At 36.7% G+C, this 26,047-nt stretch overlaps 2 protein-coding genes across 5 annotated transcripts; both read left to right on the top strand.

Moving 5' to 3' along the window:
• The first annotated feature begins 308 nt into the window (after nt 1-308).
• LOC120275492 (mediator of RNA polymerase II transcription subunit 12) lies at nt 309-15,009 on the top strand. Of its 4 annotated transcripts, XM_039282096.1 has the most exons (15): nt 309-449; nt 963-1,225; nt 1,324-1,353; nt 1,458-1,556; nt 2,545-2,604; nt 3,323-3,428; nt 4,797-4,868; nt 5,507-5,560; nt 5,728-5,835; nt 6,200-6,349; nt 6,462-6,806; nt 6,901-9,275; nt 10,566-13,160; nt 13,620-13,947; nt 14,127-15,009. In XM_039282096.1, the coding sequence occupies exons 3-15, from the start codon at nt 1,337-1,339 to the stop codon at nt 14,571-14,573; spliced, it is 6,756 nt and encodes a 2,251-aa protein (XP_039138030.1). In that variant the 5' UTR covers nt 309-449; nt 963-1,225; nt 1,324-1,336; the 3' UTR covers nt 14,574-15,009. The 4 variants fall into 4 exon arrangements, with proteins under 4 accessions (XP_039138030.1, XP_039138027.1, XP_039138028.1 ...); XM_039282093.1 differs by having other exon boundaries at nt 963-1,061; nt 1,203-1,556; XM_039282094.1 differs by having other exon boundaries at nt 1,324-1,556.
• An 8,589-nt stretch (nt 15,010-23,598) lies between these two features.
• LOC120275199 lies at nt 23,599-26,047 on the top strand. The gene is made up of 2 exons (XM_039281723.1): nt 23,599-23,877; nt 25,751-26,047. Exons 1-2 carry the CDS (start codon nt 23,640-23,642, stop codon nt 25,954-25,956), a joined length of 444 nt encoding a protein of 147 aa, XP_039137657.1. The 5' UTR covers nt 23,599-23,639; the 3' UTR covers nt 25,957-26,047.

Below are 26,047 nucleotides of genomic sequence, written 5' to 3'. Positions count from 1 at the left end.
TTTTTTAATGGATATAAAAGGTAAAAATAAACAAGAATTTATTATAAAATTATAAATTTCCACTTGAATTAAACACCACATTGAAATGTTAGCCATCACTAGCCCTAAAGCCACTAACAAACACTCTAAGCTACCTTAAATTCCCCAAATAACCCCTAGGTCTAACTCACAATCCCATTCTACCCTAACCTAAATCCTAAGGGTAATTTGGTAATTTTACCAAGCCCAAGCCAAAACATCTACATATTAACTTGGGAGGCACACACATGCGCGCGTACACAAACAAAAGCTCAGGATTATAAGAACAGCACAATAGAGAGCTATATATATATATATATATAGATATACGCACAGCATCGTCATCATCAGCAAAAGCAAGAGTCAAAGGCGTTGCCTTTGCCCCTCTCTCTCGCTCTTCGGGCGTCTGGGCGTTGATTTCTGTCATAAAGGTGAGTTTTTTACTGTATTTTCCTTATGATTTATGTGGTTTTTTGGGGGTATTTTTTAGGGTTTGGAGGATCGTTGGGCTGGGGATTTGAAGAGAGGGTGTGGTGTGTGATTCGAGGGGTGTGGGTTGAGTTTTCGGTGGTTAAACCCTAGTTTTGGTTCGATCTTGGGGGTTATTGGTGGATTTGGGTGGGTGGAGTGTGGAATTGGGGGTAGGGTTCACGGGGATTTTGGGTTGGTGGTGGTGATTCTTGTGGCTAGGGTTTTTGGTGTGGGATTTGTGTTTTGCTTTGTTCTTGTTTTTCGGTTGATTTCATCTGGAAAGTTGGTGCCTTTGATGATGAATCGCTGAAAAGAGGGATTTTTTTTTTTGTGCTTTTAGTTTGATTTGGATTGCAAGTGTTTTGTGTTGATTTTTGGTGTTTAAGTGGTTAGATTGGCTTAATTGTGTCGTTTGCTACTTGTTCTTGCGAATTTGATGTTCTTGTTTGCTAAACATATGAAATTTCTTGCAGACTTTGAAAGATTTCAGCTTGTTTCCGTGCAACGCTGTAAGATCCAACGGGGCATCAGTGGGTTTATTTGGGAGTCGTATGTTATGTTTGGAGCTTTGGGTAAGGACTAAATAGGTTGCAGTGTTGTTTACTGCAACCGATAAATTTCCCTATTTCAGTTGGGAGCAGTATTCAAGGCTTAAGTTGATACTCCAGATCTACATTTGCTGCTATACTAGTAAGTATTGCCATATGTGGCAGATGTTGAAGATTGGAACTTGAAGGTTTGTGATCTAGCACTTCTGCAAGATAGGTATTGTGGTTTGTGCTGCATTTGCCATCTGAGATCAGTTACTTTGCTGTGACGCCATATATTGCCCAGGCTTCAACCCCTCATGGTCAGACATAAAAGGTGAAGTAGAATGGAGAGTGGTTTGTGTTGTAGATAGCGACAGTCGTGTTGGGGGCATTATGCTGGTGACTGTAGGGAATAATGCAACGATATTCTGCTACCAGCTGTGCAGCTGGCGGAGTTAATAATAGTACAATTAATGGGACGTCTGCAAGGGATGCTGCCAGGGTGGAGTCATCATTTTCAACTCCTAATTTCCCCAGGTGATCATCCCACTGTATGCTTTAAGTTTCATATTGTCTGCTTTCCATACTCGTTTTTAATGTCACCTATTCTCTTTTATGATTTTGACTTAGATGCCCTTATAGAGTTTTCGAATCTTGTTTTGACAATTAGTAAAGTGATTTTGTTTCTTTGCCTGGCAATTTAATACATGGTACACATGCTATTTCTTGAGTAGGTATATGTATGTGAATTTAGGCAGGCTATCGATGCAGTATTGTGATTTTAATTTTTTTAACTAATGGATGATATGATATATATCCCACAAGGTTTTTTCTTCATTGTTGATCACACCACAACCCAAATCTCAAAGCATGCTTAAGATATCACATGCATGCTAGCTCTGCATGGTTTTTTCTTGCTCCCATCAATCCACAAAGTGTTGTTAACATATTATTCCTGGGTTAATCTCTCAATTATTATGTTTGTTGCAATCAAGTTTTTGGTTCGTTGTTTTCTTTAAACTTTATTTTAAACTTGAAATTTAATTGTTCTTCAATCATTTTCAAGTTATCACTTGATAGATTGCAACTAATTTAAACCTTTCCTTTAATTTTGAATCGAACTCTTGCTCCATTCCTTCAGAAAAATAATGTTTTTATTATTTATCATGTTCACAATGTTTAGTGGATAGATTAGATGATCTTAATTTTCTCTTCGACATTTTGATGTTTTATTTATCTTGCATTTGTACTTTCTACTTTTTTTGGTCTAGTTTAGTAGCGAAGAAAAGACAAGTTCCATCGTAAAAAGATAACCTTTCATGTGGAAGATGAAATTTATCTTATGATTCTATTGACTCACCTTCAGTCCATGATCATTTTTTTTAATCACAAAATCTCAACTAGGCCTTGATTATTGATTTTTATGTTGTTTATATTTTGATAACGTTCTATATGATATTTTTTTTTGTATGGTTCTTTTTTTTCCCTGGAATTAATTTTCTTAGCCCTGAATTTGCATTTGCAGGAGGACATCACTACTAACACCTTACAAGCTAAAGTGCGAGAAAGAACCACTTAGTTCCCGGTAAATTCTGCATTAGTAAACAAAGTTTCATCTGGTTGGTTGTTGGAAAAATTTTTGTACATCATGTGTTTTGGTTTCCTTTTCTTCCCGCTAAAAATTAAATATAAGAAAACAAGAGCAAACGGAAGTATAAAAAAAGGAAGGGGGGGAGCAATGAACTGGGGCTTTACTAGTTGCAGATGATTCATTATAACGATATATATATATATATATATATTTTTTTCTGATTATGGGTAAAATATAATTTGGTAATGGGTGGGACCTACTACGAGATGTGCACTTGTGTCCACACATATGGAGTTGGGATTTCGTTTGATTAGTGGACCATTACTCAATTGCATAGTTATGTTTGTAGATGAGACTTAAAAGTTAACTTGTTGAACTTGAAATTCGTAGTTAGTAGGTTACTTAAATACCTCAAGTAGTCAGATTTCTAAAAAGAGCAAAACTCATATTTTCTTTAGATTGATTGTCTCAATACAAACTCTTAAGTGTGTTTCCTTTTTTTAGTCTTTTTATTTCCAAATATTATTATGAATGAATTTAATTGTTCATTTGGTGATAATTTTGATTTCGGAACTCTGGGTTATGCGACATTTGTGTTTCTGCCAGACAATATTGTTCTAGCTAAAGATGAGCAAGTTTTAATTGATTATTTGCTCTAAACGTTTTCAATAATTATTTTTTCTGAAGTTGTTCTATTTAAAATTTCTTGCAGCCTTGGACCACCTGACTTCTACCCGCAAACTCCTAACTGTCCTGAAGAGACATTAACTAGGGAATATCTACAGTCAGGATACAAGGAAACTGTTGAAGGAATCGAGGTGAATTTGATTGTCATTTCTGAGTATTGTTATTGGTGGCAATATGTTATAAATGTTCTCTCAGGCTTCTAGAACTGATTTAGGAGTTATTGTGGATTTTATGTCATCTATACTTTAGATTAATATGCTATGGTTTTGGCTGCTTGTATTTAGAACATCTGAGATTTTGAACTTGCTTGGCTTGTTTTAGTAATTATAGAATTGCAAAGACATACTATATGTACTATATGATTTATTTAATATTTATTACATTCTATCGATCTGTATTGTTGATTCAAATTGTATTATTCTCAGACACAAGTTCTAATCCATGAGTGAACCAAACATCCAAATCCAATCCTTCACATGAATGACATACATATTTATATTATGTGCTGGCAAAATGCGGAATTTACTCAACATGACAAAGACTGCCAATTTTTTTTTTTTTTATCTACATTTTCCAAGTTCTCCAGCACTGAGCAAGTAATATGGTTTCCTTTGTTAGTTTGAGTTTACAAACCTTTGCACCAATTTGAAAATCCATATGTTCTTCACATAAGAGTGAAAGACTTTAGTCTTGTAAGATTGTCAACTATCAGTGTCTAAGATGAGAAGAGAGACAATATAAATGGGAAACTTAAAGAACATTATTGACCTTTATTTTATTTGGAAAATTTTCAGAGGTAGAATGATTGGATATCTATGCAAAACTGCTGTTGGAAATATAGTACCACATCGGTTGTGTAATAGAAGTGTAATGAGTTTATATATAGATATAGAGGTTGAGCCACTAAGTCTTGCGACTTTTTGGTGTAAGACCCATAAGCCCATATAGGGCCCACTAGTACCAAAAATATAAAATCTAACATGGTATCAGAGAAATATAGTAGAGCCTAATATATATTTACACAAGTGGTGTACATGTCCATGTGTGTAGGACCTCTGAGACACAAGTAGTGTACAAGTCCATATGTGTAGGACCTCTGAGATACAAAGTAGTGTATAAGTCCTGGTAAACAGACCTCTGGTGTACAAGTTTGAGCAAGTTCGATCGAGTTGAACTTGAGGGAGGGTGTTGGAAATATAATACCACATCGGTTGTGTAATAGAAGTGTAATGAGTTAATATATAGGTATAGAGGTTGAGCCACTAAATCTTGAGACTTTTTGGTGTAAGACCCTTAAACCCTTATAGAGTCAATATAGGGCCCACTAGTACCAAATATAAAATCTAACAACTGCCTCGAGCGTTTTTATGAAAAAAATTGCAAAATTGTATCCTTGATATGTGTATACACATATTTCATTCTGCATCACATTTAATAATTCATAGCACTGCTTCGCCCATTATTTATTTAATCGTTGGTTCCTTTTTTGGTTCTGCTAGGAAGCGAGAGAGATAGTGTTGACTCATGTTGCAGCGTTTGTGAAACCAGAATTCATTTTAAAATGCAAGGAGGTAATAGTTTCATGCAATTTAAATGGCATGGTTGGCTGATCGAGGCTTTTATTGTATTTGAATTATATATATATATATGTATGTTTATTTATTTATTTAGTTTTCTTGATCAGCAGTTTATTTCAGTCATATATTTGGAGGAAGGGATCTCGATATTTTCTCACATGATTCTTTGAATAGAGAAGAACCTGATCTTTTGTCTGTGATACTTAAACCATAATTAATAACTAAAAGATGATTCTTAAACATTTTAGTCCCAGTGCATATAAAGGTTGTATTTTACTGAACAAGAGTTATTAAGAAGGCATGGCGTGGACTAACCTTGGATCTTTTATTTTGATAAAAAACCAAATTAGTGACATTTTTGGTTTTCTTTGAATTATTCTATGAATTTAACTGTGTATAAGTTTTTTTTGCAATGTAAATATTCATTTTGCACAACATTAAATTTTATTTCATGAGAAGGGAGAAAGCTTAGTGCCATTCTTCCAGCATTTTTTCCTTTTATATTCTGTTTTCTTTCTTTTTTTTCTTTTTGGGAATGAGGTTTTTATGTTCAACTTGATTGCTTGTTACATTGCAAGCCATTACTTCTGATGGTTATCTAACAGATATCTCCACTGCTATTATTCCTTTAGGCGATACGAAAACGTCTCAGGGCTATTATAGAATCTCGAGCGCAAAAACGGAAGGTTGGTAGCTTTCGCATGCTTTTTTCCCCAAAGATGTTTATGATTTATCTTTTGTGAGACCTGTTATGCTGTGTTAACTCTATCTGCTATCTGCATTTCTGTGTTTGCAACTTCAGCAGGTGTGTTATTATGCTTGATGCTAATATTGAAGTTTATGGTATATACAGGCTGGCCAAGTTTATGGAGTTTCTCTTTCTGGTTCATTATTAACAAAATCTGGAGTTTTTCCAGATCAAAAGGCATGCAGTGAAGACTTCCGCAAGAAATGGATTGAGGTTTGATTATTTGGTTGTATCCAATTCTGTTATCTGATTGATTACCAGTTTTTTTTTTTGGTTCTTTTTTCATCTTTCATCCTGCTATTTTTGCCTTTTTATCATTATATATATACATCAACTAGTTAATGAGATACTTCATTTATGTATTTTCTTATTTTGCACCCTTGCCCACTGGTTGATTTGCATTAAATGCCTTTGTATTTCTAAACATTTAATTGATTCTGGTTCTATTCCTTATTTGTGTGTTTTTTTTAATTTTTTAATTTTCTTTTAATAAGCATTTGTGTCAAATACACTAAAGCAACATTCATGAATTTATATAGTTGAGGTTTAGTGTTAACCGTTAACTTTCTCTTGTCAGGGTCTAGCACAACAGCATAAACAGCTACGTTCTTTGGCTGAGAATATTCCTCATGGTTATAGGAAGAAAACACTCTTTGAGGTTCTTATTCGTCACAATGTGCCGTTAGTCAAAGCAACCTGGTTCATCAAAGTTAATTATCTCAATCAGGTTTTAATTCACTCTAAAACCCTTCTTTACTGTTTATCTTCTTTTTTCCTCTAATGTGGTTAAATTCTCGATATTCTAATTGGCAAAAAACATGCTTGCTATAAACTTTCAGGTTCGGCCTGCTGTGACCAGTGTTTCATCTGGGCCTGATAAAGCACAATCTGCTCGTTCTGAGCTGTGGACTAAGGATGTTATTGAATATGTGCAGCAGCTTGTGGATGATTTTTTTTCAAAAGATGGTGCTTTTGCAGCTATACCCTCTAGAGATCAGTCTTCACCTAATATGTTGGCTGGTGTACCGCAACATGGAAGTGATTCTATATCTTCAACTCTTGATGTTGATGAGCCATCCTTGCAGTTCAAATGGTCATATATGGTGCGCCTTTTGCAATGGCATTTTGCAGAAGGCCTGCTTGTTTCATCACTTGTTGTTGAGTGGGTTCTCAACCAACTTCAGGTAATTGTTTACCCTGCATGCTTCTGTTGTCATTGTACCTTACTTTCTTGTTGAATGCTTGTGGTCCTGATACATGTTTATTTTCCACATTCAGGAAAGGGAATCAGCTGAGGCTTTAGAGCTGCTATTGCCAATTATTTATGTTCTTGTAGAGAGGATTGCACTCTCACAGACTTATGCACGCATATTTATTGATATACTTGTTCGAGCGATAAATGTTCTATGTCCTGGTGGTTCAGGTTTAACTGATAACTCCAGCAAGCCTTCTCTCCTTGTTACACTAATTGAGATGCTGCGGTGGTTTATACTTGCTATCCCTGATACATTTGTTGCCTTGGATTGTTTTCCTCTGCCAAGCTGTGTGGCCCCTGATTTATTTGTTAGAAGTAACTCTCTGAAGGTAGAGAATGTGGATTTTGGTAATATGGCTTCTGATCATCGATACTGGTCCTTTGGATCTGTTGTTTCCTCAATTCAGAAACGGTCTGCAAATCTGGCGAAGATAGTTAATCCTGGACTCCAAGGTTATGGTGTGCCCAAAGCTTTACAGGCATTGGATAAAGCTCTGACAGTAGAGGGTGATCTGAGGACTGCTTACAATTCCCTCTTTGGAGATTTCTCTGATATGACTATTGAAGAAGCATGGATTGCTGAAGTAAGTCCTTGTTTGCGCTCTTCACTGAAGTGGATTGGCAGTGTCAGCTTGCCCCTGATTTGCTCTGTGTTTTTTCTATGTGAGTGGGCAACATGTGATTATAGGGATTGCCGTACTGCCTTGCCTACAACTCCAAAGTTCACTGGTGGAAAAGACTTCTGTCAAGTTTATGCTGCTGTTTCTCTTTTGAAGCTAAAAATGGAACATCTACATAGCTCATCTCAATTTGATAGCAGTTCTCAAATTGTTGTTGGCAACATTGGAAAAGCTGCTTCCCTTCACGATAGTTTGTCAGGCGGAACCATTGTAGAAAATGTTACTGGGATTGAAAATTCCTCTAAAGGCTTGAGCAATAAAAAGCACAAAGTGGATTTATTTCAAAGTCCAGGTCCACTGCATGATGTTATTGTATGCTGGTTAGACCAGCATGTAGCTGGGAAAGGTGAAGGTCTTAAATGTCTTATGGTTTTTGTCATGGAACTTGTTCGCTATGGTATTTTTTATCCCCAGGCTTATGTGAGACAACTAATAATTAGTGGGATTATGGATAGAGATGAGTCTCAGTTCGATTTGGAAAGACAGAAAAGACACTATCAAATTCTGAAGCAGCTGCCTGGTTCCTGCTTGTTTGATGTTATGGAAGAAGCAAGAATCACAAAAGTCCCACTGCTAAAGGAGGCAGTGAATGTTTACTCAAATGAGCGACGACTTGTGCTTCAAGGTTATCTTGGAGGTAAATCCTCCCAGTCAAAAGCTGGAAGTGGCATCCGGTTGGGGTTTTCTTCACAGAAACAAAAAGATCATTCTGTTGCTTTTAGAGATGGTGCTTCACCCTCTTTGTTGGAAAGTCATAGAAACTTCAATGTAGCTTTGAGTGCAATGACAGCGAATAATGAGAAATCAAAGGTGAAGATTGCTGAGCTGAAGGTTGCCATTTCAAGTCTGCTCCACATCCCAGGCCCTTGTTCTCTATCTACAGAATCACGATTTGATGAATCTCAACGAAGCAATAAGAGAAGTTTAGGTTCATTGAGTGGCAAATCTGATGTGATAGATGTGACACCAGGCTGTGAGGAGTGTAGGAGAGCAAAGAGGCAAAAATTAGATGATGAGAGGAGCTCTCCCTTTCAAGGGTTTTCTTCAAACTGGTTAGATGATGAAGATATTTGGTGGACTAGGAAGGGCCCCAAGCCCCAGGAGTCATTTAAGGTTGAACCTCCTCTGAAGTCATCTAAACCTGGTTCAAGAGGCAGGCGCAAAACTCAGAGTCTAGCGCAGTTGCAAGCTAATAGAATTGAAAGTAGCCATGGAGCATCGACCAGCCATGTATGTGACAATAAGGTGAGCTGCCCCCATCATAAATCTGCTTTGGCAGGAGAAAACCCTAATGATGCAGACCGGATGAAAATGGTGTCTCTATCTGATATTAGCAGAACTTTAAAACAACTAAGAATGCTTGAAAAGAGGTCGATTTCAGTTTGGTTGGTAACCACGATCAGACAATTAGTTGAAGGGAATGAAAAGACTGCTTCCAAGGCTGGCCATTATGCTTCTTCATTTTCCACCTCATTCGAGGACAGAAACATTGTACGATGGAGACTTACTGAAGACGAGCTCTCTACCATTTTGTACTTGCTGGATATTTCCTTGGACTTAACTGCAGCTGCAAAGCTTCTTGTTTGGTTATTTCCCAAGGTTTTTGGTGGACCAAGTTCTACTGCTCACATTGGGAGGAATGCAATGATGCCAACCAAAAATAAGGAAAACACTATCTGTGATGTAGGGGAGGCATTCTTGCTATCATCTCTTCAAAGGTAAATCTTATTTATTTTATTTTTTTATTTGGTAAAATGCAATGTATATCTGCATTTTTTATTTTTGCATAAGGGTTGATTTTCTTCAATATGAGCCTGCTTATCATGTTTTTCTTTGTTGTTAAAAGCTATCAGGCCATTTTCCCAGTTTAGATCTTAATGCTTTTTTTCCTTTTATGATTGGGAGTGGCCTTTCTACTTAGGAGTAATTCTCTTAATTTTGTTCTAATCCTCTTATTTTATTTTTTTCTTTAACCACTTTAGTATGTTCAACATGATCATGCAATAAACTAATAAAGTTATCTTACATTATGTCACTGAAATTAAAGCCTATAATTTTATTTATTTATTTATTTTTTGTATGTAACACATCTGTTTCATACCTTGCTTCTCATACTGATTTGAAATGTTTTATCTGTCACAAAGACAGGAAATTAAACTACTGCAAGTTCTTTTATTTTCTTCTGTCTAAATGCAGTGTTTTAGTGATCATAGCATCAGGAGTGTTAATTTCTGCTCTAAACTACTTTCTTTGGAAGGAGTTCATTGGTCTAGCTGTTTTGTTTTTTCTATACTTTAAGACTGATGTAAATGCTCATTTAATATTATGTCTCACTATAAGTGAGAATTGGTATATTAATTTTGAACTATAGACCGTAGAGCACATACAGTATAAATTTCTCCTTGTGTGAGGGTATTTCATGTGGGTAGCATGATCTTTGTCCAACTTCAGGTGAGAAGCATCCAAATTGTGTCGATTTTGGTGTCTTTTTATTTTCATAAAGAGTGCTCTGAACCGTGGATTGTCAAGTGTTATTTATTTCTTAATCCCTTTATGTGAACTGTGAACTATGAACTGTCTTGACTACTTATTTTGGGTTCACATTACTGAATTCTACTGTCAGGTTTGATCTCATCATCCATCCTAGTGCATGTTCACACGCATAAAAAGACAGACCATTGGCATACAAGTTTATGGTAATTTAGACTAATTATTTGTTATTATCTGTCTGGTATACTGAAAATTTGGATAATCCTTGGGATAACATTTAATTAACCATTCCTGGTTATTGAAGCGCCATAGTTTTTATCCTTTCTTTAATTTAAATATGCTTGATTTTTATTTTTTTTAATCGTTAATTGGTTTGAAACTCTGCGTATTCTTTAGCTCTGGTTAAATTAATAAAAAAATGAGTGTCTCCTGCCAATGCTAATGTGATATCTTTGTGTCATGATATTATAATTCATTGCTTGTTCTTTGGTGGTTACATAACTGTCTCATGTGTTCAGGTATGAAAATGTGCTTGTATCGTCAGATCTTCTCCCTGAAGTCCTAACTGCTGCCATGCATCGAGTTGTGACTGTGCTGCCCACTAATGGAAGGTCTCATGGCACAGCTTCTCTTACTTATGCTCGGAATCTATTGAAGAAATATCGTGATATAGGGAGTGAATGGGAAAAGAACTTCAGAACTACATGTGATCAGAGAACGCTTGCGGAACTTGATGCTATACGACAAGCGGATTCTAATATGGGATTTTCCCCCGGTGTACCTGGAGGAATGGATGATTCTGATGATAATTTGCGTCAAAAGTTTAGTGGGAGGATGTCAAGATTTAGTGGAATTATGAAAGAATTGGTACAAAGACGCATTGAGGAGGCTGTGCAATACTTCTATGGAAAGGAAAGAAAACCTTTTGCTGCTGCTGCTGTTAAAAATTCCTCAGAAAAAATGGATGAAGGACATCATATAGCTCAAGAAATTTTTTTTGGTCTATGTGATTGTATTTGTCAGAATGGCAGTGCATCTCAAGAATGGGACCCCACTGGAGTTGCTGCTGCTGTTTCTGCAATTGTTGGCAATGTAGGGCATGCTGTAGCAAAAATATTGGATTTACTTGCAGGCAATAACTATCAATTGTTTTCTTCGACATCAAGTTCAATAAATTGCGCCCGACACATATTACGGATTCACATACTTTCTCTCTGTCTCCTTAAAGAATCTCTTGGAGAACGTTTGGGTCGCATATTTGATGTAACTTTAGCCAATGAAGCTTCTTCAGCTGTTTCTAACGCCTTTTCTCCTGGAAAGCCTTCTCGCAGTCAGTTTCAACCATCTCCTGAAAACCATGATGGCAATCTAAATCATCCAAATGAGAACTTAAATAATTCTTCAAAAACATTTGTTGGAAGGGCCGGTAAAGCTGCGGCTTCTGTATCTGCACTTGTTGTGGGGGCTATTGTGCATGGAGTTGCTAGCCTTGAAAGGATGGTTTCTGTTTTCAAATTAAAGGATGGTTTGGATGTTCAGATGTTCATTAGGAGTTCAAGATCCAGTTCTAATGGCATGTCCAGATCTTTTGGGACATTCAAGATTGATCACTGTATTGAGGTATCTGTTCATTGGTTCCGGGTGCTTATTGGCAACTGCAGAACAGTGTTTGATGGACTAGTTGCAGAGATTCTTGGTGAACCATACACATCAGCTCTTTCACGGATGCAGCGCATGCTTCCTCTTAGTATGGTGTTCCCTCCTGCATATTCTATATTTGCAATGGTCATTTGGAGGCCATACATTCTCAACAGCAACATTGCAACGCGTGAAGATATTCAATTATATCAACACTTATCCATGGCCATTGGAGATGCTATCAAACACCAGCCATTCCGAGATCTATGCTTGCGGAACACGCGAATGTTGTATGACCTTTTAGCCTCTGACATTGGTGATTTTGAATTTGCATCGATGCTTGAAACACACAGTCCAGACAAGCATTTGAAAACAATGGCATTTATTCCCCTTCGGGCAAGATTGATTCTAAATGCCCTAATCGATTGCAAAATGCCGCCGTTTACATTAATGAAGGAGGATGGGTCATGGGTTTCTGTCCCCGGTGAGCCACGAGCATATTCTGAAAATGAGACAAAGCTTCTAGATCAGCTTGAGCAAGTTTTAGATACACTGCAACCTGCCAAATTCCATTGGCAGTGGGTTGAGTTGAGGCTCCTCTTGAATGAGCAGGCTCTTATTGAAAAAATTGATACTCATAACATGCAGTTGGTTGAGGCAATTAAATCTCTCTCTCCCAAGGCTGAGAACTTTTCACTTTCCGAGAATGAGCGCAATTTTATTGAAATTGTTCTGACAAGGTTACTTGTGAGACCCGATGCAGCATCACTTTACTCAGAAGTCGTTAATCTTCTTGGGAAGTCATTAGAGGAGTTCCTGCTACAGAATACAAAATGGGTTTTAGCTGGCAGTGATGTTCTCCTGGGACGAAAATCCATTCGGCAGCGACTTGCTACTCTTGCTCAGCTCAGAGGCTTTACAAGTAAAGCTCAGTTTTGGAAACCATGGGGTTGGTCATCCCCCAATGCAAATGGACCAATTGACAAAACTGATAAAAGGAAGATGGAAGTTACTTCCATTGAAGAAGGGGAAGTTGTTGATGAAGGTGTTGAAGTCAAAAGGCCTGGCAGAATGAGCTTTCAATTGTTTGATGCCGAAGGCTTCTCTCCTGGCCAGCAGTATATCACTGATAGAGCTCTTGCAGAATTGGTGCTACCCTGTATTGACCGGAGTTCCAGTGATTCACGGAATTCATTTGCTACAGAACTAATCAAACAATTGAGTACCATTGAGCAACAAATCAATATGCTCACCCGTGGTGGTGGTAAACAATCTGGCTCTGCTTCTTCTGCTGTTGAAGTTTCTTCTAGTAAAGGCAGCAGTCGTAAAGGCTTGAGAGGCGGAAGTCCTGGGTTGGGTAGAAGAATTACAGGTGTAACAGAGTCCTCCCCACCCTCCGCTGCGGCATTGAGGGCATCCATGTGGTTGCGATTGCAATTTCTTTTGCGGTTGCTTCCTATCATATGTGCGGACAGGTAATACTGAACTAATATTGTATTTATCATCAATGTTTTCTTATATTTGGCTCTATTTTAGTCTAAATCTTAGTTTTGGTCATGCAACCATCTTGTCTTAAAGTAGGCTATGTCCTCTTGTTAAATCAAGCCTTGTTTGCAAAATCTTCTGGTGCTAAAATTTGAGTTGGGTAGCAATAAAATCAATGAATTAATTAAAGCCACATTTGGCCCCTCAAGTTTGGTTCATGGTTCATATTGTCATGTCTTGTGGCTTTCAATTGTTTGCCCTATAAATGATATTCATCAGTGATTATTATCTTAGCATCTTCCCTTAAATTTTATTTATCTTATTTTTATTTTGTTATCTTTGTTTAAGCCCTATTTGGTTAATAATAAGTATAGTGATCTGTTGCATGATGGTTCCTATGTTAACATTTATTCTCTCACTGTCCTAAATCTAATGCATGCAAGTTTCAGGGAGCAATCTGCGAGGAACATGAGACATACACTTGCTGCTGTCATACTTCGTCTTCTTGGAACCCGTGTTGTTCAAGAAGATGCCGATGCCTGTCATTTAATTACACATAAAACTCCGAGAAGAGAGGAAGAATATCTTGTAAATGCACCGATCACTGCCTCATTGGACCGTTCCGGTGATAGCCTGTTTGACAGGTTTCTGTGCGTCCTCCATTGTTTACTTGGCAACTTCAAACCGAGTTGGCTGAAAGCCAAGCCCATCTCCAAGTCAACCCTCAAATCTCGAGATTTTTCTGCTGTTGATCGAGAGGTGTCGGAAAAATTGCAGGTTTATCCTCTCTACTATTCCTGTAATTAAAAAATCATGCACATTCGTGTTCTTATATTTAATTCACTCATTTTGGTCTTTGCTGTGCTAAATTTAATTTTGGTCTTGCATGTTAGACTTGTTTAATTCACAGAAAAAATCTTCAATAATCATCAACTCTCGGTTCTTATATTTCGCAGGTCGAACTAGACCGGATGGAATTACCTGCAGCAATTCGAAGACGGATCCAAGCTGCAATGCCTGAGCTACCACCCTCTCCACCATTAACCATCTCTTGCCACCCTCCTCTCTTAACATCAACAGCACTTGCGTCGCTGCAACCAGGCATGTCAACGCCAAGTCAACATGCAGGAAATCAAAGAACTTCCGTTCCATCGGCTCGGCCAACGACTACAATGCAAGGAAAATCCCGGTCATCGACTGCCCAGGACCTTGACATGGAAATTGATCCATGGACCTTGCTGGAAGACGGGACGGGAACCGCATCAGCCTCGAACAATAGCAGCAATGTAGGTGGCCCCGGTGCCGATCACTCTAACCTCAAGGCCTGCAGTTGGCTCAAGGGTGCTGTAAGGGTGAGAAGAACCGATCTCACATACATCGGAGCCATGGACGATGACAGCTGACCTACTTTTCTTTTCTCCTCTTTTTTGTACCATTGTTTTGGCAATGGAAGAAGGCGGTGATCACGCGACCGAGGTGCCATTTTTTGGAAGAATCCGCTCACTGTCGGTGGAGCGGATTAACTCAAGTTCGTAAAATCCCCGACCGCTGCTGCCAATGCCAATTCCCGCTGTATATAAGGGATATATTTATTTTTCGTCCATTATGATGTTGATTATAATGTCCTTCCCATGAATGATTTGTAGCTGTTTTAAAAAAAAAAACACCAATCCTGTCCAACTTGCCATTTTGAAGATGAATCCACTGCATTTGCATGAACAAAGAAAAGACTTAGAAAATTTTGGTCAGGATTTGTTGTGGTTGCTGCAGTTGCTGTTCAGTTGTAACACTTATTCAGTATTATCTTTATTTCTAATGTTAATTGTGATCTTTGTGACAGAATGATCTTATGAACTCTTTGCAAACTTTCAAGTTTTTTTGTAGCATCTGGAGTTGGAAATTTATGTGGTGGTTCAACATCCAAAATTGTCCAATTTTTTTTTTCTGCTGTTTTTTTTAAAAATTTATTTTGTTCTTTAAAGCTAAAAGCAAAAAAAATAATGATTTCAATTTTAAATTAAAGAATATTGTAAAAATAAGTCTTTTTGCTGTCTATTTAAATTTTTTGTTTAATTCTTCTATTATTCTTATTTTTAAATGTCTACATAAATTATAGAATTTAAATTATGATTCACTAAGTTTCTGTTATTGTTAACCAATATTGTTAATTATGATTTGCAGTTAAATTAACTGTTCATCCGATTGGATAATTTACTGTCATTAAATTTGAATCCAACAGTTGAGAGACCGACGTCCATAAAATTCTTATTTAGGAACATTTGTAAAAAAATTGACCCTCTCTCTCTTTTTATATATATATATATATATATATATATATAATATGCACGAATATTTTTTTCAAAGAAATATATTTGCCATTAAAAACTTTATTGGCCATCTTATGAAATTATTAATTTTTATAGGGTTGAGTATGCAAAAAGCTTTATTAATGGCCCTGCTTTAGAGAAATTAGAAACCCTAGGGATTGCCAAGAGGGAAGCTGTCTTTTTGGCAAACGACATCAGTGGTGCGTTTCTGATTTCCTATTTGATCATCTCTTGTTAGCAATTCCTTAGTAACCTTGTTTAATGGGCTTGAAATTTTGAATCTTTTTTATTATTTTTTTTAGTTTTGTGTTGTTTCCCTGATGAAGAATGATGCAAGTTTCTTCTTTTTTTGTGATTTTTCTTGTTGGATTTTATCAGTGGAATTTCATCTTGTGCTGGCCTTTGTTATTGGACTTAATCTCATTGTGTTGCTTGGATTAGTGATATGAAAATTTGATTTTTTTATTTTTATTTTATTTTTTTTTATTTTTAGTATTGTGTTGGTTCTCTGATGGAGAGTGATGCAAGTTTTTTCTTTTTGATGAGATTTCTTGTTGGATTTAATCAGTGGGATTTCATCTTTGCTCCCTTTTTTATTGAACTTATTCTCATTGTTTTGCTTGGATTAATGATATGAAAAAGCTCACTTGGTAGTAGAATCCAATGCTTGATTTGTATTCTCGGTTACCTTATAGTATATTATTTAGATTACATTATTAGTATTGTTTCCATGATGAAATGATGATGATGATGATGATGCAATTATGTTCTTTTTAATGAGATTTTTATTTGTTTTTTATAAGTGGAGTTACATTTAATGCTTAGTTGCTTCTTGGGCATGGTCTCATTGTGTATTTTGGATTTGTGATGTCGAGAATGATAAGTTCGGAGAAGAATTCAGTACTTGTTTCCTTTTAAATTAATCTAACTAGAGGATTCTCTCTTACTTTGTAGCATGTCATTTGGATGGTATTAATGTCGTCTGTTTTGTTTTGAGTCAGTATGACTTTAAACATTCTCATCAGCATGAACTTCTAACTGATACAACTGCTTCATCTTACATTGGTGTCTTGAAGAAAACTTTTCATCACACCAATAGCATAGCCCTTTACTCCTTCTCCTCCAACTCCTCCACTACTAAGCTGCTTAAATGGTCTAATAGGATTGTTCCTGGGAACAAAATTGTTGGGCCTTCCTAAATTAGATCCCCATTATCCTGTGAGAACTTAGGAATTGCTAATGGTGGAGTTGAGTTAACTTTTTTCTGCATAATTTTTCCTTTCCTTTGAGCATTTTGCAGAGCCAACTCCTGCCATTTAGCTTAACTAATTGCCTGCTTTAAGTTCTTTGGAGAAAACATTCTAACTGTGTATTGCAATTCCTCCTTTAATCCTCATATGAAACAACTCACAGTGTGTTCCTCTGAAAGGAAAACTTGATTCTTACTCAAACTTATCCAATTAAGTTTGAACTGACCACGGTTGTCTAAGATTCTTGAGTTTAGCCATTGGATCATAGTGTAATTCACTACCAAACCTAATGTTCAAAGCTGCAACATATTTAGCTCAACCCGGAGTATCTCTACTCAATCTACTACTCATGAAGTTTTGGTGCCATTGCAAGGCTTTACCCTCCAAATGTAAGGAAGCAATCTTCACTTTAGATTCATCGGGAGTCTCATCAAATTCATAATCTTAATCGCATTTAATTAACCATTCATGCTGACACGACCGAATTGCGTGGGTGTACCGCAAGTGCACGGGTGTCGAAGTAATAAAATACCCGGTGAGTTGGGTAGTCGAATCCACAGAGTACAGGGTTACTAGTACTAACTGTTTCTCTGCTATCTAGCCTAATGATAAATGATAAATGATATGATGTGATGATCTAATGTGCAAAGAAGTAAATACCGGAGATGAATGTGCAAGGGTAAAATTGAGGGAGATCTCAATCAATAAAGATGATGAGGTACCCGGGCAATGCTTTCCCTGGGATCTAAAATGAAGCCCGAGACTTGTTAAATGCTTCGAAACCAAGTTTAATGAGTCGAGGTAATCCAAGAACAACAGGCCTTGCCTCCAAGCCACCGGTATTAGTCCTCTACAAGGTCCCGGTGGAGAAATCGCTCAATCTCAACACCTCACACCCCATATGACTACAATAAACTCTAGGGATATCTAAAAGTGAAACCGATTCCTAAAGATAGATCTAACCCTACTTCTAGGCGAAAGATCCCTAAACCCCTACAAGGTCTCGGCGGAGAAATCTCCCAATCTCACGCCTCACACCAAATATGGTTGCATAGAGTCTAGGGAATACGGAGATAAGAAATACTCATCAGAAGGAAAAGGGGACACTCCACTATCTCATGATTCACCCTCTCAACCCTCTTTAATCTTGGAGTTCTAACTCTAATGGAGACCTCTCTCTCATCAAAGTAACAAATCATGCATATACAATCAACCACAATGATCAATAAAACATGCAAGCCATGGGAACACAAGATTAAAACTCAAATCAACTCGGATTTAATAGAAAAGATAAAGCAAATCAATACAAAAGATAAGATCCTAGGGTTCACATGCTCAAATACCTACTAGGGTTTAGCCCTCCTCGGAGTAAGTTACAAAACAAAGATTAATACAATGAATAGCAATATAAACCATAAAGAAAAACCCCCTCGAATTCGTGATGATGGCCTTGATGGGTCGCTCAACGTCTTGAAGAATCCTTCTCCGAAGCTAAGTTGCCGAAGGTCCTCTCGATGCTATGATGGAGGAAAGATCGATCAAAGTTGGTGAAGAACGACCCCCAATCTTACCAAAGACCTCCTCTCTAAACCCTAGCCGTCTCACCCCTCAAGAGCCGCACAAAAGATGTCAAAGAATAAGGCAAGAGGGCTATTTATAAGCACAAACCGTGTCTGTCACATGCCTCCACACGCCCACTTGGGCTGCAAGAATTTCCACGCGGTCGCGTGAATACTGATTATGTTACAGTACTGCTACAACAAAATGTTACAGCAAAATGCTACAGTACTTAGCTACAGTCTCTTCACAAACGCGGTCCAAACACTCTTCTCTTGAGGCCACATGGTCAGGCACACGTCCATGTGGTAGGCTATAAGACTTTTCTTCGTCGACTCATCATTTGAAAGGTCTTGCATTCTTCACAAAGAGAAGGAGCATGGAGATGTGACTGTCTTTGTGCCCTTCCAACTAGCAAATTGGCTTGAATCTTTTTGGAAGTTGGCACACATCTCCACGTTCATGAATTCTTCTCGTGCCTTGGTCCTTGAATTGAACAAGAACTCTCAAAATGTGTCTTTATAGCCTATCTTTGCTTCCTTTTCTCCCTTCAAGGCATTCACAACCTAATTGCACAAAAGAACACAAAATACACTATATGTGACATAAACCATGGTAAAAATGATGCTTAATGCATGTAAAACATATAGGACAATATGTCTACTCAAGCACTTATCACATGCAAACCTTCACCATTGAACTTAGGAAATTCCAACCTAGTTAGCTTAAGTGGATTTGTTTTGATACCAACAATTTCCTTCACTGATTTAGCAGAAATTTGGTGAACTACTAGCAGGATTAGCACTAGATATTGATTGAAGACCAAGTAACATAGAATGAACCTTATCCATGTTATTTCGCTGCTGCTCCTTCAGCTTCTGAATAGCCTTATGATGTTTCTCAGCTTGCTGATCTGTCTTCTCCTTGGGATAGCCCCGCATCTCGATTTTCCTCAGTTCATGCCCCCAAGTTTCCAAGATTCACTTGCACAGCTCGTGTCTCCCAATTCAGAGATCAAAACTTCTAAAATACTAAAATTGATTCAGCTAATAATCCCCACAGAACAATGATTTTAGTAATTACCAAAAAGGATTACAACTAAAGACGGGAGATCAGAGGTAAATTGCCTGGAGATTCTTCCAAACCCTAACAATGGTGGAAGAGTTTCAACAGAAGAGAAGAACAAAGAAGAAGTAGAATGGTCAAAGCTCCAGATGTCCTCCTTCGCCCAAGCTACCCGCCTTTATATGTATCTGCTAACTAGGATGCCAGCTGGATGCCAATTAAGATGATCCAGAACGCTCTCGCGCCACCTGGACATGCAACCATAACGGTGCAATTCTGATTATAATAATACCCTCCAACTCTCGGTGTAACCAACTCCAACTGACGAGGGCACTCAATGTAAATTCTCCTATCCACTTAACACCTCAGCCAAAAGTATTTTCCATCCTTACACCTACTTTGTATTAGTACAAAGTACAAACCATAACTATGAGGGTTAAATAATGTCATTTCCAACCTTACTGAATGAATTAAACAACTGTTTTTCTTCTCCTTCTCTTCAAACAGAGCATTTACAATTAAAAGACCACATCCACTCTCTACTTATCACCTTATTTAAAGTCATGCTGACTCATAACATGTTTCCATGATTATCATACAATTTTATTCTTGTTTGCGATTTTATCATTGGAATCACATCTTAAGCCGGATTTTTTTTTTCTTTTGCATAATCTTGGTGTGTTGCTGGGATTAGTGATATGAAGTGAGAATGATAACTTTAGAGTAGATTTCAGTTATTGTTTTTCTCTAGATTACACTACGAAAGAATTCTCTATTACTTCATAGCACGTTTGTTGGATGACTACTCTTTTCATGATTATGATGATTCAATTTGGTTCTTTCTTATGAGATCTCTAGTTTGATTCTATCAGCTGAGTCACATCTTATGCTGCATTTCATCTTGACAATAATTTCATTGTGTCGCTTGGATTAATGATAGCAAGGAAGAAATGATCATGTTGAAGAACAATTTAATAAATGATCTAGTGGTGTGGTTTCAATTTTGTTCCTTTTCTTTTTGTGAGATCTCTAGTTTTTAATTTTATCTGTAGTATTACATCTTAAGCTTCATTTGCTCTTGAGCATATTCTTGTTTTGTTGCTTGTGTTAGTGATGTAAAGTGAGAATGGTTACTTTGGTGCATAATCGAATACTTGTTTTCTTTTAGATTAAACTAACTGAAGGATTCTCTCTTGCCTTGTAGCACATCAGTTGGATGACATATTAATGGTGGTTTTTGATAATTTAGCATGCTATAAGCTGATATATTACTCTTATTTATGTGAACACCAATAAGTTTGTTGTGCATAATGTAATTTTCATACTTTCTACGAATTTTTTTTTTTATGCAAAAGTATTTTCAAGCCTCAAAAGTATGTTGATTTAGTATCTACTTAAGAACTCCCTCCTGAAGGATTGTTCTTTTCAAATAGTTTTTCCACTGCTGCGTGAAGATTTGCTTGTTATTCTCTGATATAACGTTCTGATTTCTGTGAACCATGACGCCATTGACCATAATATGATTTTCGTATTTATGATGAAATTTTTCATAACAAATGTATTTGCCTGTATCTGAAAGTATGATGATCTTGAATCAAATCAAGAACTCCTTTCTGGAAGGCGAGTTTGCTTCTAATTGATTCTCCATTGCCTTTTGAAGATCCTGGATGTTACTCTTCAATATAATACTCTGATTTTCTGTGAACATAAAGTTGTTGAACATAATGAATTTTCGTGGTATTCGATGAAAATTTTTCTTAAGCAAATGTATTTCTCAGCATCAAAGCATATGAAACTGTAGTATTAACTCAAGAACTCCTTCCTAAAAGCAAGTCCTTTTGAAATTGTTTCTTAGTTGCTTTTCAAAGTTTTGCATGTTACTCTTCAATTTAATCCCTTGATTTCTGTGAACTTGGAGTACAATGTAATTTTCGTATTTTTCAATGAAAGCTTCTTATTAAACAAATGTATTTGTTGATAACTCCGGTCCGGTACTCCTTCCTGACGGCAAGCTTGTTTCTAATTGTTTTTCCTTTGCTTTTTGAAGATTCTGCATGTTACCCTCTAATATAAGACTCTTATTTCTGTGAACCTTGAAATTGTCGAGCATAATGCAGTTTATGTACTTTTTGAAGATTATGCATGTTATCGCTTGAAATTGTTGAGCTTAATGCAGTTTTTGTCGGCATTAACAGTATGATGCTGCAGCATCAACTAAAACAATCTTTCATCTTCTAATAATTGTTTTACCTATTAATTTTTGCAGATTAAACTTGTTACCCTCTAATATAACACTCTGATATCAATCACAACACACTTTTCGTACTTTCTGTCGAAAAATTTCCTGATTGTAGTATCACTTGCACTCACATTGATCATGACCAACTTTTGTTTTTTTTTCATGTTTCGATAACATGAGAACATTACAATCAGTAATGCAATTTCATCATTCTTTTTATTGTTCTTCTTAGCAGATAACACTATTTTCCGAGCCTCCAAATGGAAGAATTGAATGCAAATTTTCCGAAAAAACTTTCGCCTTGTGATGTGGAAGCTTTAAAGAAATGTTTGGAGGAAAACAAAGGTGATCAGTTGAAATGCCAGTCTCACATTGAAGCTTTCAAGTCCTCTTGTTCTTTGAAGAAGCCTTCATCTTCTCAATCCTTGCATTCTACTTAAAATTTCTTTCTTTGAATTTTGTCAATGTTTTTTCTCTTGTTTTATACTTGAAAAAAAAAAAATGAAATTGTTCTTGTGAATCAGATTACATTATATTTATTATATATATGTATTCATGGAGGGCAATTTGCATATAGACCTCTGTAAAAGTGAATAATTAAACCTTATAATCAAGGATTATATTGTTCAATCTCACAAACATAGGGGCCTTTTTACAATTTATTAGCTTATTTATTACAACACCCCTTCTTCACTCATAAATTATATATATATATATATAGCATAAGATTAACGGCTCATTAGATCATGCCCCTATTTGTAGGGATGGGGTGTAAAATTATTATTAGTTGTTATAGTTTGACATTGTTACTATTAGGTATTGTTTAATAATGTGCCTGAATGGATAGAAGTCATTAAATGCAAATCTAACAGTTATTGTGGGACGTTTTTAGATTTATTTTGTCCATGTATGTATATATATATATATAACAAAACTAGATGTCTGCTGATGATGAAAAATAAAAAAGAGAGGTTGAGAGGAATGGATGGGGTTGGGATTTCAAAAAGAGTAGGGGGAAGCCTTGGGGAGAACGGGAAAGTGAGGACCGTTAGATAATAATCCAACAGAGATGTCCGTAGATTCAAAATCTGCAGGTGTCCCAAGATGATGCGTCCACTTTAGATATATATACAAATGTATATGTTCAGAGACCTAAGGGCAATTTGTAAATATACATCCGTAAAAAAATAGGGAATGCAAGTGGGATGGAGAATCCCCGCACTCAGGGATCCGCCCTGATGAGGCTAGTAGGAATGGGGAAAAACCCTTCCCTGCCAAGTGGGGTAGGGCGTCCCTGCTTAGTGGGGCAGGGCGGGGGCGGGGAATACTCTCCCCGCCCTGCTCCTTGTGGGAAATCCCCACGGGAAATTCCACAGCGGATTCTCCAATAATAAAAAAAAAATTTATATATTTTAATTTTTATTTATTTTAAAAAAATTCAGCATGATTATAATTTTGACCAAATATTTGATTGTTTTTAAATATTTTTGTATTTATTAATAATGTTTTAGTAAATATAACTTTCCAATTTAACAGAAATTTAGTTTTAAAAAATTGAGTTTAAAATACAATCTTAACAATTTATTTTTTAAAAAGTTATATATAGACCTTGTAACCCCGAGTTAGCACATTTGTAACCCAGATATATAACTCTGGGTTGGCACTTATGTTGGGCAGGGCGGGGATTCCTTGACCCAGCGAGGATCCCTATGGAAAAATGATTGGGGAGAATGGAGAATTATTTCCCGCCCCAAACCACTTGCATCCCTGGTAAAAGTGAATACTTAAACCTTCTAACCAAGGATTATATTGTTTAATCTCCTAGAAGTATGGGTATTTTCACAATTTATCCACAATTATTTGTAATAACACCCCTGCTTCACTGATAAATAAGAAGAATACTATAACAAAATTTCCAAAAGGTCCCTGATTCTTTCCCATCTTCTCTCTTAGCCCCTATCTATAACAAAACTTAGTTCTAGTCCACTCTCTCTCTCTCTCTCTCTCTCTCTCTCTCTCTGAGCTCCATTAATGGCGAGACAGGGGCATCTCGAAACCCTAGTTCCAGAGGAGCGCATCCAAGGCGAAGCCATGGACGACGACGCTGACAGCGGCGAAGAGAGGGAGGTGCAAGAGCTCGAGCGCGAGATCAAAGACTTGGCCCAACGGATTCTCGACTCCCGTCGCTCTATGCCCGACCGCCTCTCCCAAGCCCTCGCCTCACGCCTTCTCGCCCTCCGGCCTTCTCTCCCGTCCATCACTATCCCCGGTGCGTTCATTGATAGCCTCTTTGCCTACTCTTTATCTCTCTGGATTTGTTGCTGAGATTTGTGCTAGAATTTGTTTGTTTGATTGTGAAATGAAGCAAATTTGTCCTTTAAACTCTTAGTTTTGATAGTTTTTCCAGGAATTCTTTGTTTGATTGTGAAGTGAAGCATTTTTGTCCTTAAAAAATTCTCACTTTGGATGATTTAATAAAACATGAATGAAATCCTCTGGAATTTCAGGCATTTTTAAGGTGATGTCTTGATTGCGTTGAATTCCCTTAATTTTCTTGATCGATTAATGTGCATTGTACTAAATTTTTGTTCTTAGAACTATCATTGTGAATGATTTTAAGTTTCATGACTGAAATCCTTGTAATTTTCAGGCATTTTCTGGTTTCTATGCTACTGAGACGGTGTATTGATTGTGTTGACCTCCCTCAATTTTCTTGATTGATTAATGTGCATTGTACTATAAATTCTTTGTTTTATTGTGAAATGAAGTATTTTGGTCAATAAAAATCTCATTTTGGATGGTTTAATGTTCCATGTCTGAAATCTTCAAGACTATCACATGTTCTCTAGTTTCTTTGCTACTACTAAGATGACATTATTGACTGCATTGAATTCCCTCCAATTTAACAAGAAAAATTAAAGAAATGAAGCATTTTCTCGCAATAAATCTGTTTGCTTCATTTCACCCATAAACAAGATATTAGTTTTATTCTTCATTTTCTTGTCCTTGCTTTGGATTTACATTTACCTACATGGAAACAAGTCCCTAGTCCTCTCTTGAAAGAGAATCCTGGAAACCAGTCGGGGGTGCCCAAGCCTCGCAAGCTCTGTATAAAACTTCATATCAGATTATATTCTCTTCTACCTGGTTGTTATCTTTTACTGAATTGTACATGCAATGCAAGCAGTATATTTCTCATGAGTTATTGCCTATGATGCTGTGATAACTTATTAACTCGTGGTCTGTTTTCTTGATTTGGAAATTCTATTTATCTTGAATTGATTTTTCTTTGTTAATTTAGAATTACAGTTTTGTTGTATTGCATAAAGTCTAATGTGAATATCAAATGACGCTTGTTATTTGAACCGGATGTGACAAGTTGCAAGTTATAATTTATATACGTCTTACTTTATTCCATGAAACGTTCGTTTAAATACCAAAAAGCCTATATCAAACAAATGTGGCTAAACTCGGTACCATAGACAATAGCTTCTTATATTGTATGGGAAACACATTTTTGGGTTATGTGTGCATAAGTATCTTTCGATAGATATAGTGCATGTCTATTGTTGACCTAGCGAGCTTAGCGCACCAGTAAGGGTAATTGTCAGCAATCTTGGCAGCAATTTTCTATCTAATAGGGAAAACAAAAAAAAAAATATGAACCAAATCACCGAGGATCCCAAAGCCCTAGTTTCACGGGTTTTTAGTTAGAGAACAAATAGTTTTCCTACATGCTGCTAGTCATAAAGTTGCTCACAATTAACCTTCTTTGGTAAACTCATTGGTTATCTGTAATTAATTAAATGACATAATATTATAACTATTGATGAAATGGGTTTTTCTGGCACTTGTTAATTTTCCAGTGATTGCGAATGGCACTGTCAGCAATCTTGATCCTTATCTGCCATCTTCTATTTGATAGGAGAAAAATTTCATGATCCTGAACCGATCTTAGCTGGAATTGCAAAATTAACCTTTCTATCAGCGCAGTAATAAATTCATGTGCTGTGTTTGACAATGTGGACATATATTTTAATTGTTAAAAATAAGTTTTCCTGGTCCCTGTTGATTTTCATCTGTTTCTAAGTTCTCAAACTTTATCTTATTCCAAATTTAATCGTCTCTAATTTGATTCACAGAAATGGTAGGACAATCTCAGTTGAGTGAACCACTTGCAGGAGCTGATCAAGAAATGCTCCAAAAGTTACATTCGTTTAGCGACAAGACATCCCAGAATGTTTCCGCAATGCCTGCTCTTCTGAAAAGGATGAATGATTGTATTGCGAGGATCGACAAACTCGATGAATATAATGTAAATATTCATTCTGTTTTTAAACAGAAATGAATTCCCTCAATTTCTCTACTGCTCACTGTTGTTACTGTAATTAGCCAGACATCGTTTGTATTTTCGATTGTGTACAAGTATTTTGTCTCAA

The sequence above is a fragment of the Dioscorea cayenensis genome, chromosome 14 (assembly GCF_009730915.1).
Source record: "Dioscorea cayenensis subsp. rotundata cultivar TDr96_F1 chromosome 14, TDr96_F1_v2_PseudoChromosome.rev07_lg8_w22 25.fasta, whole genome shotgun sequence".
Taxonomy (NCBI): Eukaryota; Viridiplantae; Streptophyta; class Magnoliopsida; order Dioscoreales; family Dioscoreaceae; genus Dioscorea; species Dioscorea cayenensis.
The sequence above is the reverse complement of the archived record's forward strand: the minus strand, read 5'-3'. Positions and strand labels throughout refer to the sequence as shown.